Here is a 14,505-nt window from a genome sequence, read left to right as displayed (position 1 = left end):
AGATTTATCATCAATTTCCTAAAATACAATTTTTCCAGAATCAAATTCCAAATCACAATTGATCAGCGGATATATTTCATTGTTTATTGGATGATTTGTCAATTTTAATTAAAAACTTTGGTATTTTCCATGTTTTATTTAACTTTACTGATTTTTAATCTATTCTGTTGACAAAATTTCCATAGACAACATGTGTTTATTTTTAAATCAATTGATCGTTCATTCACCGCTGTTGTTTTCGTGGTGTTTTATGATGTTAATAAATAAATATACAATTATTGCGAACTAATAACCTATGTGTCGCGGTAATCTCCAGTAATTAGAATTAGTGCAATATATGTGTAGTAGTCAACATTGAACTTTAGAATTAGTCATTATTTAAATGCTAACTTTGTGCAATCTACCTGCATCGTCGGGCATATTTTGTGAATAATTATAGTGACGGGACATTTATGATTTATAATTTTGTATAGACTGATGAGTAGCAAATACGTTATTATGCGTAATTTGGTCGCTTGTGGTTTGCAGTAATTTTACGAAGACTTGATATACTAGGTAAGCGATTTTTTTGTATTATTACTTATCACGAAATTTAATATATCACGTACATCCATTATGTTTCGAGTACTACATCCAGTACCATTTTAGGCACTTACTTTCTCTCGGCATTTCATGTCTTTGTGATTGCTGTCATGATTTGTATTTTTATTGCGCAAAAATACAATCGTCTCCCGTGTCGTCGCAAATATTCACTTGTACAATTTTCATGCGTAGCAGTTTAGTCAAAATATTATTTATGCAATTTAATTTAACTTTCTTAAAACATCTACGTTATACACTTGAGACAATATTATGTGCGTTTTTATTTTCTCAAAAAATTTTTACGTAAAAATGTCAAAACTGCTTTTTTGTTATTAATTTATCTCTTTTCAGTGTTCCTGTTCAAGATTAGAATAGAAGATGGAATTTATAAGTACTAAAGACTTTTTTATCTGTTGACATATAAGTATATATGTATTTATATATTTCAAGACTTTAATTGCTTAATTTATTTTAAAAGAGATAGATATGTAATAGCTAGCTTATGACTATCAGGCATGAGCATAATATGCAAAAAAATCTTAATAATTTTCTAAAGACAACTACAAAGCCTATACTAATTTACATTAATTCATTAACTTAGTCATATGGTCTAATTAAAACGGTAATTTTTTATCTATCCAATGTACAGTTAATTTGTAACTGTAAGTTGTTACTTTGTTGATTGTGAACATTTTGATTAATGTTACTGTAAAATTCCTCCACTGAAACACTTGTATTAGAACATGTTGTATATCTTTTTTTTTTAATACGGATAACAAGACATTTATATGCATTTTAACAATGAAAAAACTATAAAAACCGATTCCAAAAATTCTTGTAAAGAAATTGGTTTAGTAATTTTTTTAGTACCTGAGGAAATGTGTTCTCTATAATATTTTTATTGGAGATGGACTAGATCATTATTAACTTAGAGGTCAAGTAAAGTTGAAATAATATGTGAGTAGTAGTAACAGTGGATTTTTATTGTCATCCCTTTTCATACTTTCTGCAAAACTGGTAAATATTTTTGCTCAGATATTTTGATAAAACCCACTCAGTTAAGTTTATTAAATACTAGCCTTTACCCGCGACTCCGTCAGCGCGGAACAAAAATAGAAAACGGGGTAAAAATTACCCAATGTCCGTTTCCTGGTTCTAAGCTACCTGCCCACCAATTTTCAGTCAAATCAATTCAGCCGTTCTTGAGTTATAAAAAGTGTAACTAACACGACTTTCTTTTATATATATAAGATGTGCACACTATCTTTAAAAAGGAATTGTTATTGAATTCAGGTTTTATTATAAAATATCCTCCTTACATTCATTAGTGGCCTAAAACTGTGCCAATGTCTGCAAGATCCAAATATGAGAAGTATATAATTAATGCTTACATTTGACTCATAAAATGAGTAATTATTATCGTCAAATTCTTTTTGTTTGAAACCAAGAAACTCCCTCAAATAAGAAACAGTTTTTTATTAATATTCCTATAATGAAATCCTTAGTTTTGTAATGACACAATGAGTTGATATCATAAGAAATTCATTCCCAAATAGGTTGTTGGAATATGCTTTTGTGAACTTATCTAGACATTTGAATGGAGTTGTATTCCATACATAAATGATTTCTATATTTGTATACTATATTCAATATAAGGTATCAAGATAACTTATATTGTTCGTTAGATTATTCTAATTTGTTTCCGTCTTTGATTAATTAGTCAGTCAACTGACCTACTAAGATGTTCGATGGTTCCTATCTTTAGTAATGGAAGTGAAGTATTTTCAACTTTTCCAATTTGGCTGATCATTTTCCTCCTATTTAAATTATTATTTTTATGTTGCAAAAGAGAATGTTAGTTTAAGTTTGTCCTACACGAATTTATGTTGACTAGATTGATGACGTACTTAAGAGAAGAGGCATTAAGAGCGCTCGAAATGCACATGTATGCATAGATTTATGTGGAAGAGGCGAGAGATGTATGCCAGGACCTCGCTAAATGGAAATCCGTCATCTCTGCCTTCCCTTCTGGGTCGTGAACGTGGTTTATGTTGTTGCGAAAATCTATAGATGGGACTTTCAGATCATCATCAATTATAATTTTTTAGCGGCGTTTTACCATGAAAACACCACAGTTAAGTTTATTTAAAGTGTTATAAAATCACGGTGCACGTTGTTTTGAATGAAAGTGTTCACTTTGAAGTGGTTGTGCACAAAACAAGATAAAACGAAGGACGTCCTTACGGTTCAGTGACACAGTGCGCTCTGCTCTGGCCCTGGCTCGTCGACGCCGCTCGCTAAACAAAAACGACGCTCGAGACGTGCTTTTAAACCTGTATACTAATTTGCAGGCTTCTCTAATGTTTTATTTGTTTTTTTTAAACAAAATTGCATTTATCGATGTCAATGACACGGTTACCCGGGTGCATTCTTATTGAAATGTTTTTTTTTGTGTCTGGTTTTTGTTAGTTATTCAAAAGCTGATCGGTATAAAATTAAATTCTTTATATGAGTCATTGAAGTAGGTAGATTTTAAGTATTTACATTTGGTTCTGAAGGCCGAAAGAACAAATCTGTCATTTATTTGTAGCATGCAATAATGTCCCTTCCTAACTCGGTATCGATTTGTCGTTACATTCTCGAAGTATTTAGATTACGTAAAATGTCGAGCAATAGAAAATCCTAGGCCGGTACCCCAGAGTATACCGGGTATCGACAACAGCGCGCATGCGCGGTTCCTACAGCTCGCTCCCCTCGAACACTGTCGTAATTGTTATCGTATTAATTCGAGCACACGTAAAAATGTACTCAATTATTTTATGCTTTCCTTTTTTCATAACTTTACGTCGTCCTTATACACATTTTATGTATGTATTTGTTAATTGTACTTACTATTATTCCGTACAACTAACACCAGGGCATAAACAAAGTAATTCACATTAATAAGGCACTCGTATTTGCAAAGGTGGTCGCAGGGGAGTACGTAATGAAATTGGAAGGTGACCTATGTTTGGACTGACTTGGGTAAACGTTATAGTTAAAGGTCATTTAATAAAAACTTATATTAGTAAGGGAATAATAAAACAGCGCAAATGTATAAATGTTAATATTAAAAATATTCTCAAGTCTACTAAAATTCGTTTCCTTTAAAATTATTTTACGTTATTTTGCTTGTACTTGTACCCACGCTATTATTTTATCTCTGTCTGTTGTATCGATGATACATTATTTTGTTGTTAAAAAAGTTTTATATCTTGCGTATTGCATCTGTTTCTGGATGTTTATTGAAGCCTATGTAAAGCTGAGAAAAGTGATATTACAATGATAGCTACAGTTAGAAAAAACATTATCTTTTAAATACTTATGTATTTTAAATCACTGTACACACAACGTGTATTCAAAATATTTGTAGTATGTTATCGTGAAATTTAACTGCAACATTTATTAAGACGTATCGTTGTCTTTGTTTTTCCAACAGAATGATAGTAATTACAAAATGTTTTATGCAAGTGTTTCGATAGTGGAACCCTATGGAGTTGGACGGACGGACGGTCACGGAATTGTCATGATCGCACTCTTTGTAACATGTCACAGTTGTCATGTATTACTTTAGTCATTGCTCTTCGTAGTTTTGAATGAAGTTGGTAGTATCCAGGACTTTTTTTTTTATAGCAGCATTCATTCATTGTTTTTGCGCAGGATTATTGTCATCTTTTCTAACTATTGTCTTAACACAAAAGCTCTTGCTTACATATTTTATTTTACAATTGAAATCTCTCAATAAAACTAGTTGCAAGCAATGCTATTCAAGTATAGACTAGGTAGGTACATTGTAAACAAAACTTGCTATACAATGTTCTGTTACACTATTAAATTACTGAAGTATTGTTATTTACTACATCATTTACGTGTCCTTATCTCCCTCCATATAGGGTCAGCACAACAGATTTTTGTCTTTCAAATATATTTGTCATTCGTCAAATTTTGTTAATTGGTTAAATGTTGTGTGGAAAAAAATTATTTTCTCAAATATGTGTTAGAAATTAAATGGAGATGATGTAATTATTAACAAAGTCAACGTGCGCTACTGCGTAGCAATATCGTTTGAACATCATCTTCACAAGTTCCCAAATGATCCTTTTATGATACAAACCAATGGCTCATCATCATTAGTAGTTTAATATTTGTCTTACATCTTGTTTAACTAAACGTGTACTACGTATGTGATCAAATGTACCATCCAATAGCCAATTTAAACTCTTTATAAATAAACCTAGTGTGTACGCGGCTTTACTACCCGAGGAAAGTTTTGTGTGTGTAAAGTGTAATTATAATTTCGCGTCGGTTCTTTGTTAGCTGCGGTCCGCGAACTTTTCTTTGTTCCTTGTATATGTTAAAATTGGATACTTCGTTTTAAAATCTTTTAACCTAATTTCACATTGCTTTCGAATTATTCTTTTATATTAATGTTAAATTGTTTATCACTAGAAGACTGTGTAAGCTTTTCTACCATTTTTAAACAATAGATAAATTAACTTATATAGAAACGGCTAAAACACTCACGTATATATATCCGGTGTCGTCACCGACTAGTTTCGAGCCCTACGGGGGCTCTTCATCAGGATGAAGAGCCCCCGTAGGGCTCGAAACTAGTCGGTGACGACACCGGATATATATACGTGAGTGTTTTAGCCGTTTCTATATAAGTTAGTGATAATGTCTCACGAAAGTTTGAATAATTTAATAGATAAATTTTCAGTTTCAGTACTGTGTTAATGCTAAATGCTACGCAAAAAAATCTCACGTGGCAACGCATGTGATTTCCACTCACGTGTTTATTAAACGGTAGAAGTTCCTGCCCTTTAGAGGGCACGATAAATTATTATCTAAGCCTTAGGATTTTGAAGATTATTTGCCTTTACTTAATTGGTACTTAAATTATTTGCTCATTGTTTCTTATTGATACAAAATTCGTAGCTGTGGAGAAGCAGATTTCGAAGTTGCTACAGGGGTGAGAGACATATCGATACTAGTCCGACCTGCGCAAAATCCATTGTTACCAAACCGTTCCTATTCTTAGAAAAAGAGCTTATAATTTTTTCTTTCAATGGACCGGTGTATCTACCTGCGTATAGTGTACGTCTCAATTCAAGTGTTACTGGTTTTGGTAATGTGTTTCAAGAAACAGGTACATTGTAGTAAATTAAATTAAATATAGTAAGATTTATGCAAATATCTCATTAATTGACAACCCTACTTAGGACTGTAAGAAACTAAATTTAAGCAGTATGTAGTTGTTGAGGCTTCCTTTATTTATTTTGTTGGTTTGTGAAAATTACTAATTGAATCAGGGATGGGATAGGAATTTTTAAAATTCAAATTTATACTTTCTTTTCTTGTATTCGAGAAAAAGCGATTAGGGCAATATGTACAAGATCCACAATCTTTTTGCAAATTTCCTGAACCTCTGTCTTTTGTTCAACGTTTAGTTTAGAGATGTTTCTCGTTGAGCTTTAGTAGGATCGATGTTAATCTGTGCGCCCTTCGTAGGGTATAAGGGCAGCGAGGGAAAGGCATCGATTTTTGGGCACCCTACGTTTGTGCGCGGGGGCGCGGCAAGATGGCGGCGTGGGGTCCGGACCTGCCTCACGCGCACTCCGCGCCAAGGTCAGGCACCGCGTCACTCCCGAAACAATCTCACTCACTCAGCTCACCACGTAACGCGATGCCAACATCTTGCCTCTCGCTTGCGCAGGGATCTCTTGTTGTACTGCTCAATACTGATCTTATCTACGCTGTTAGGGTTGTAGCAAATCCATAATTTTGTTAATTAATTGATTTTTTATTAACTATAGAGCTAATTATATATTTTTAATTTTAAAGCATCTTGATTATTTCAGTGAAACAATGAATTCAATACCTCATAATAAATCCAAAACCTACTCTATTACTTATTTAATTTTGTCAGTATTTTGTGCACTTTTTTCGGAATTTACAGTATTTGACATACAGGAATAAGGTTTGGTTATATAAGTTACTTTTATGAAATACAACACAGCAATTCTAGGAACGCACAGCCCTAATCATAGCGAACCTTCTTTATCTAAATTATGGAAAATTTTGGAATGCGACATCCTAGTTTGTCTCCCTCGCACTAGCGATAGTCCTATCGCTCCATCTCACTCCTAAATAGCTACCTATTATTTTGAGGGGTAGAGCAGGCATTTTTGGGCATGGATTTTTTTCGCAAAGTGCACCATATGAGTGGGTTTGGGTGCAATAGTACAGTTCTTGGGACCGTAAGGTCCGCACGTAGATCCTCTAGTTTGTTTATTATGCGTGTAAAAGTTATTGTTTAGTGGGCACCGCGCCGATTGGGATTGGCATCCGGCTTCTATCAGTGATAAAGCATGCAGTAACAATACTATCGTCCCTCGTTATTCCTGTCATGTAAGTGGACTTTGTAGATATGTTTCCTTATTCTAGAAATTTCAAATTTTTATAGACGGAAGTGTGTGAAATAGTGTGTGGATAATTTAAAAAGGTTTAGTGTAGTTTAGGAGATAAAAATTGAAGAGGTATTCAATGTTCCGTAATTGAAGTGAATTTGTAAAAAATATTTTTATAAATTTAAAATTTTTATTGATATATTTAGGCAATATTTGGAATTCTTAAAGTATCATGTGTGAAATTGAAAACATAAGAAATTTGCCCTTGTTTGAGTATTGAACCTGAGGCTTTCGGTTAAAATTAAATAACTCAAAGCAATCTAAATTAAAACGGTGAATGAAGAAAAGATAAAGTTTATGTTCCACTTATTGTCGCAGTTAGTAGCGTTGGTAGAGGTTGTCCTAGACTATCGACCAGTCTGTCTAAGATAGAATTGACGAGTTTGCGAAATATAGATGTATACACTGCAAGAGTATGTTAGTGTTGTCCTTATCCATTTTCACTGGGAAAACACGTGTACAAAACAAATTAATTTGCCAGTTTTTTTTCTACGATAGAGGGACCGTAATATGTTATTGTAGAAAAGTATCTGCAGTGAAAACTCACGATGAGACTTATATTTGCCGTCCTGTCTGCGTTACTTCGATGCTCTATAATTGTAACTCCGTCTCAAGTGTCTAAGCGGCAATAGTACGTTTTATCTCTAAGACCAGAATATTGACAAAATAATTTATAGTATATTATAAAGAGCGTAGACTTATAATGAGTAAGCTCTAAAACTATTTAAAATTTTATTACTTATTTTGTATACTATTAGACGCTTTATTTATTACTTTATAATATTTTAGTAAAAAGTACATTATTCTTTAGTGCGTAGTCCTATTTTTTTTTCAATATTAAAATAGAATCAAGCACCGCCGAGTTTCGTCAGTGATACGTGAAATGTATTGCAATAAAAATATGTTAATATTTTTTAGTAGAAGAGAAACAGTTTACAAATGTCACCATTGTAGTATTTCTAAACTTTTGTTCCATGTGAAGCAGAATGCGTAAACCATACTTGCGTGTTGTAATATTTAAAAAAACAAAAATATCTCTTTTTCAGATCTAATGAGGTGAAGTAGTCGCAACAATGACGTCGTTTGCTAACATGACTGCATCGCTGGCGGCTAGCCTACCCACCACGTCGTCCGGTGCCACGAGTAGCGCGTCCGGACACGCGCCCGACCAGGAGGACCCCCTCGCCATGACGCACATCATCTGCAACCTGCTCGAGAACATGAATAAGCCGGCCGGCCTGCAGCCCGCCGCAACCTCTGCCTCCTCCACCATGCCCTACGACATCTGGGCGCTGCCTTCCTGCAGCTCCCTGCAGAACCCCATCGGCCCAGTCGCCCAGGACTACAACACCAATAATCATAACAATAACCATCAAAACCATTCCAAAGAAGACAACTCCAGCGGTTCGCCCGGAACCTCGCCCTCGGTATCTATAACTTGTTACCGTTGCGAGGCGCGTACGCCTACGACGCGCTGCCTCGAATGTAATGACCTATTCTGTCACGAGTGTTGCCACAAGGTGACTTCCGATTGCCAATTGAGGGAGCACACTCTCCTGCCGATACACCAAATATCGCCCATCGGCGCTCGCCCCAACTCTGTTACGAATGAAAAAGAAGTAATGTATTGTGAACTACACGGCGAGCCAGTCAAATTCTACTGCGAAGCTTGCATTGTTTTCATCTGTCAGGAATGCACGTTGTGGGTTCATAAGGATCACCTCCATAGTCCGATCAAAGGCGCATTTGACGTGTGTCGTATTGGAGTCTTCAGGGCCATCGAGGATACCAAAGCTGGCACTAAAGCTATAAAAACTGCAATTGATCGGGCGGTTGCGATGTCGAAAGCGTACGAAAAGGAAGCCGCGGAAGCTAATTTAAAAATTAGAAAAGCCATGCGTTGTTACGCGCAGGCCATAGAAGATCGTGAAAAATATTTACTGGACAAAGTCGAAAAAATGCGGCAAGCTAAAATGACTGAACTGACTGACCACATGAACACGCTTCGAGGCATTCTCGCCGGTCTTGCGCACACCAACGAGACCTTGGTACGAAGTATGGACTCCGAAGGCATAGATTTATTCATGGCGAAAGAAAAAGGTAGAGCTCAAGTAGACTATTTTTCCTGTATGTTTAAAAATATGTACATAGCCGAAGAAAGAATTATGTTCGTGCCGCCTAACTACGATTTGGTTGACCAAATAAAGCGCCAATGTGACGTCCAACCCACGCCAGCTGTGTCGATGCATTCTCTGACTTCGACGTCATCGATCCAATCTCGCCAGTCGTTGATGTCGCTGCAATCGTTGCAATCCGCTCAATCATTTTCACCCTTGTCTTATCATATTTCGGCATCTAATAGCCTCAGAAATGTACCAGAATATCCAAGCAATCCCACGAGGTCCACCAATTATTATGACCACAGCATTTCATCAAGTATTGCCATGGATGCAAATCCAGCACGCGGTATCGGTCAAGCGATTCCGGGATACTGGATGTCCGTATCGGTGAGACCGACGAGGAGCCCCGTGCCCGGAGTCCCGATGTTTTCTTTTGGCAAAGAAGGTCAAGACGAAGGACAGGTGTCGAGACCGTGGGGTCTGTGCGTAGACAGAGAAGGAAACATTATCGTTGCTGACAGACGAAATAATCGCATTCAGATATTTAATAATCGCGGCGAATTTAAAACTATGTTCGGTGCTAAAGGCACGGGCCCTGGAGAATTCGATCTACCAGCAGGAATTACCACAGACACCTACGGCCGGATAATTGTCATCGATAAGGATAATCATAGAGTGCAAATCTTTACATCGGCCGGTAATTTCATTCTTAAGTTCGGCTCGTTCGGTAAGGAATGTGGGCAATTCCAATATCCCTGGGATGTTGCTGTCAACACACTGGGTAATATCGTAGTCACCGACACGAGAAATCATCGCATTCAACTGTTCACTAGCGACGGAACTTACATCACCAAGTTCGTCTTTGAAGCCGCGAATCCCGCAAAGCTTCTTAAAGGACCGACGACGCCAAGGGGCGTTTGTTTTACGACCAACGGCAATATTATTGTCTCTGACTTTGAGAACCATCGCCTCCTCATGGTGGATCCGACACTTTCGAAGGTTATTCACTGCATGGGACGAGAGGGGTCCGGCATAGGGGAATTGAATCGTCCCTCGGGCATAGTGACGGACGACGACGGACGCATCATAGTTGCGGATTCTAAGAATCACCGTGTGCTGGTGTTTACGTCTGAGCTGCGCATCCTGTGGGCCGTGGACCTGAAGAGCCCAGGGCTAGACGACAAGGACCGGCCAAGCGACGTGGCGCTCACACCGGAGGGCTATCTAGTGGTGCTGTTTGAGACGCTGCCGGACACCGCGCGCGACGTCACCTCGCACGGCAAGCAGTACATCAAAGTTTACTGACGGATATAATCGCCTCGCAGGCGGCCGACACCACGAGCCCTTGCGCTCACAATGTTCTAATTTTATTTTGTTTTTGTTTATTTGTGATTGATTTCATGATGTGCCAATTTTATTATTAATATTTCGCAAAAATCTGAATGGAGCATAGCTTGTACGGAGAATCGATGTTTGCTGATATTTTGTTATGTTTTGCGCAAATCAATAATATGTCTTTTAAATTCTTTTGATGAATGTTTCGTTACCATATTATTTTGATATTTTCGTTTCCGTATGACACTAGTCTGTAAGCACCAAACGATATAGTACCCCCTTACAATAATGTTGTATCACATATATTATAAATCTTAGCTTATTGTGTACTGAACTGTATCGGTCACATTGTACTCTGTAAAACTCTAAATATAATTCATTCTATATCCCATATTACACAATATATAGATAACTATTAGACGAGAATATTTGAATCGTAAAAACTATTATATGATAAAGATCACATTGTGATTTAAAAGATGTTTTTATGTGAGATAATTAAAAAAAAATAACTTGAAAAGTATTTTTCCAAAATGTTACTTCTTGCGTTCTCTTAGTTATCAAGGCAGACGTTAATATGTATTATTATAAATTATTTCGCGCATATGATTTAGACAATTATGTTATATTTTAACGGAGCGTTTTTTTTTTTGGCACTGCGCTTGTATCGGTTACGTAATAATAGTTTTTAGTAGAATTTGCTTGATTTATCTCTTTTGTTTGCATCTCGAAACGGATAAAGGGACGTGGCAACGGAGCTATCAAATTAATGCAATAAAAACTTTAAGACTGACTTTAGAAGACTGTCTTAAAGACGTTGAGGCCGGATGCCGTGGTGGGAAAGCGAGGGGTGTGCAGGGAGGCGGAGGGGTGTGCGGGGAGGGGTGGGGCGTCGCGTTACGTCTGATGCTAGTTCTTATTACCAAAACATAGGTATTATTGTATCATAACTATGATAAATTTATCGGCAACCGAACACAAGTCGAAAAGATTTTTTTTATTCGTGATATATTTTTTATTTTTATGTTAGAATTTGCCATTTTTTTAATGTTTTTTTTTCTATGAGATATTTTTGACTGCCTGTAACTTTTTCAACTAAATTGATGTTATCCGTATAGAGTTAGATTGGGATATCGTGGTAGAGCAGTGGTATTTCACGTTTAGGAATGTTTAAGGCGCAGTAACACAATTGTTGTTGTAGGTAATTATATATATAAATATTCATCTACATAATAATTTTTAATTAGTTGTTACAGTCAAAATTCACGTATTAGTTCAAATATTATAGCGAAATTGTTTGATTGTATGTTCTTATAATGTATGTTTAAATATATCGATACAATGCGATATAAACACTGTGTTCAGTCAGTATGTGTTCACTATATTACTGTTTTATATATAAGTTAGTGTCGCGTTTGATATTGCATTGAGTGGACGCGTAGCTCACTCGGTGAAATTTTTATTATTTAATTTTCTTAATCAACTTAACACAAAGTTAATTTGCACGTGTTTCAAACTCTAAAAGAAAGATTAATATAAGTTTGCAGGGAATTATAATTTGTTCGGTTTCACTTGGCTCTTTTCTACTTAACTTTCAAAATTTCAAAACTATTAGGTAATGGAGTTTGCGTGAGCTTCTAGTTAAATTGTATGTTAACTATAAGTAATTTGGTTATTAGTATCTTAGCTAGTTGTTAATGCAAAATAACTTCAACAAATTCTCTGATCGCTTTGTAATATATCTGGCCCCTATAGCTTGCTATTATTAAGAGTAATTATAACTAAATGAACTCAATAAATATTAGGCAAAAATACAACTTGATAAACTACTTGTAATACGCACAGTTAATACAACAGAAATTGGTTCGCTGAAATTAATTGGTCGTAATGTATTTGAATAAAAAAAAAATAGAATAAAATTTTTCACCTTTGTACTTAGATATAGGCTTAGGCTAAGTTACTCGAGAATAAGATAATTTAAGTTATATTAATTATTGTAGTATTAAAAGCTTCAAACAAAAATTACCAGTCGCATTAGCTAATAATTTTCGAGTAAATACAAAAATTTAATTATTTTTTTTTGTTGATGAGTCTGAAATATTTCTAAGGTAATTAAGTAATGGAAAATTCTTGTTTGAAGTGTAGATAATATAGTAAAATATAGTAATGTATATGTTACATATTACCTTGATCCTCTCTCAAGGGTGCCGTTGCGTTCGAAAATGACAACTACTGGATTTGTTGGTACGAGATACGCCAATAATGAGGGTAGTTGAAGAATATTTGATCTCTAAATCTGTAACGCGAAGGTAGAATTGAGAGTGGGTCATAGTGACAGAGTGCAGTGTTTGCGCCTCAGCGGTCTATTGGCTTCATATTCAACAATCGTAACTCTTTCATCTGATATATCAGTGATTATAATAGATTTATCTTAACTTACTTTTCGTTCAGTGCCATTATTAAAGTATTATGTTATTATTTTTTATAATGATGTGTTTGCATGAAATGCATTTTTTTATTATTATATTATTTCAAAAAAAAAATGTCCACGCGACAGATATTTTTGTAAAGGTGACGACGAATCTCATGTTCGAATGAAATCCGTAAGTTCATCTTTTGTTTTTTGATATTCAGACAAATGGATTTGCAAAGCAAACTCCGGCGCAATGTAACGTGATTATCGACTAGTGCACTCTTAGAATGTTACCAGTCTCGCATTGTAAATCGCTAGGTGTAATGTCCTGGCCGCTCAGGATCACAATTTTACACGCCATAGACCGATATTACATAAATTAACGTCTAAAATTTGTTAAAAATCTCTATTTAGAACAGTATTTTTTAAATTCCGCGAAACGCAATAGTCCTGATATTCTCGAGCGGTGATTTACTTTATAAGAGTGACTCGGCTGAAAGCTGCTAAAGAAATACTTAATTTTGTAACGCATTTAATTCGGAACGATTTATTGTGTATTTATTAGTTTTTAATTTGTTTACGTCTGAACGTTTTCTTGGCTATGTCATAAGTTTTGCTACAAGAGGCTCCAATGTCGTACCTCGATCACTCGTGTGGTCAGGTTTAGTTTACAGTCCATTTACGGTGTCAGTGTAGTGGGAAGCCGTGATCGCGTAGCAAGCACTTTATAAAAGTGTAGGATAGGAGGGCAGGGGGCATAGGTTTGATGTAATAACGAAGTGGATTTGATCGCAACTGAGGGTGAACTTGTGAGAGCTGCTAGTTGCTAGCAGTAAAATGTGGTTTTGTGATAGAAACAATAAAATTGGAGAACTTAATCGATGCGTGATGATAGATTTTGTACGACTTTTTTAACCTTCGATAATATCCACGAGCTGCGAGTTGATTGAGACATCCACAAGTCAGGCGCTGTGTGATGCGAGACGGCGGTGCAACGCGGCGCGGCGTGTCGGGTCGGGGCGGGGCGGTCGCACGAAATACTGCATAATATTTGCTATAATTGTATGAGATTTTTAGCGAAATGTATTGAGCCATTTTCGTGCTATTTTTAACATTAAATAGGCGCTTGTGTTGTGTTAGTCTTAGTGTAATTAAAAATTACTCATTGATCTCCCCTTTGCTACATAAAATTTGTTGTATTTGCATTTTAAAAAAGAAATTTCTTAACGAACTGATTATGCTAAATATATTACTTGATGTACTAAACATTGAAATAGTTTGAACGGCCCTTTTTTCCACCAAAGGGGGGAGGAATGACGCAGTATATCTGATATAAGTAGTATGTTGTACACGGCCTCCGGAGGACGCCGGGGGCGGTGCATAGTCGTGTTCAAACTTAATATAACCGCGTCTACCTCAAAATGTATTAAAGACTGATTGGGTTTAATTTCGCGGGGGTTAGATCTCCGCCGTAGAAGTCTGTTGTCTACTAGTATAAGCTGAATTACTTCATAATGCACTTCGTATTTGTTTATTCCTTCTAAAC

The 14,505-nt window shown here is 35.9% G+C and overlaps 1 protein-coding gene across 1 annotated transcript; it reads left to right on the top strand.

Moving 5' to 3' along the window:
* The first annotated feature begins 228 nt into the window (after positions 1-228).
* On the top strand, positions 229-10,964 carry LOC106716761 (protein wech). The gene is made up of 2 exons (XM_014510349.2): positions 229-555; positions 8,138-10,964. Exon 2 carries the CDS (start codon positions 8,165-8,167, stop codon positions 10,514-10,516), a length of 2,352 nt encoding a protein of 783 aa, XP_014365835.2. The 5' UTR covers positions 229-555; positions 8,138-8,164; the 3' UTR covers positions 10,517-10,964.
* Positions 10,965-14,505: the final 3,541 nt, after the last annotated feature.

The sequence above is a fragment of the Papilio machaon genome, chromosome 16, assembly GCF_912999745.1.
Source record: "Papilio machaon chromosome 16, ilPapMach1.1, whole genome shotgun sequence".
NCBI classification, from domain to species: Eukaryota; Metazoa; Arthropoda; class Insecta; order Lepidoptera; family Papilionidae; genus Papilio; species Papilio machaon.
The sequence above is the reverse complement of the archived record's forward strand: the minus strand, read 5'-3'. Positions and strand labels throughout refer to the sequence as shown.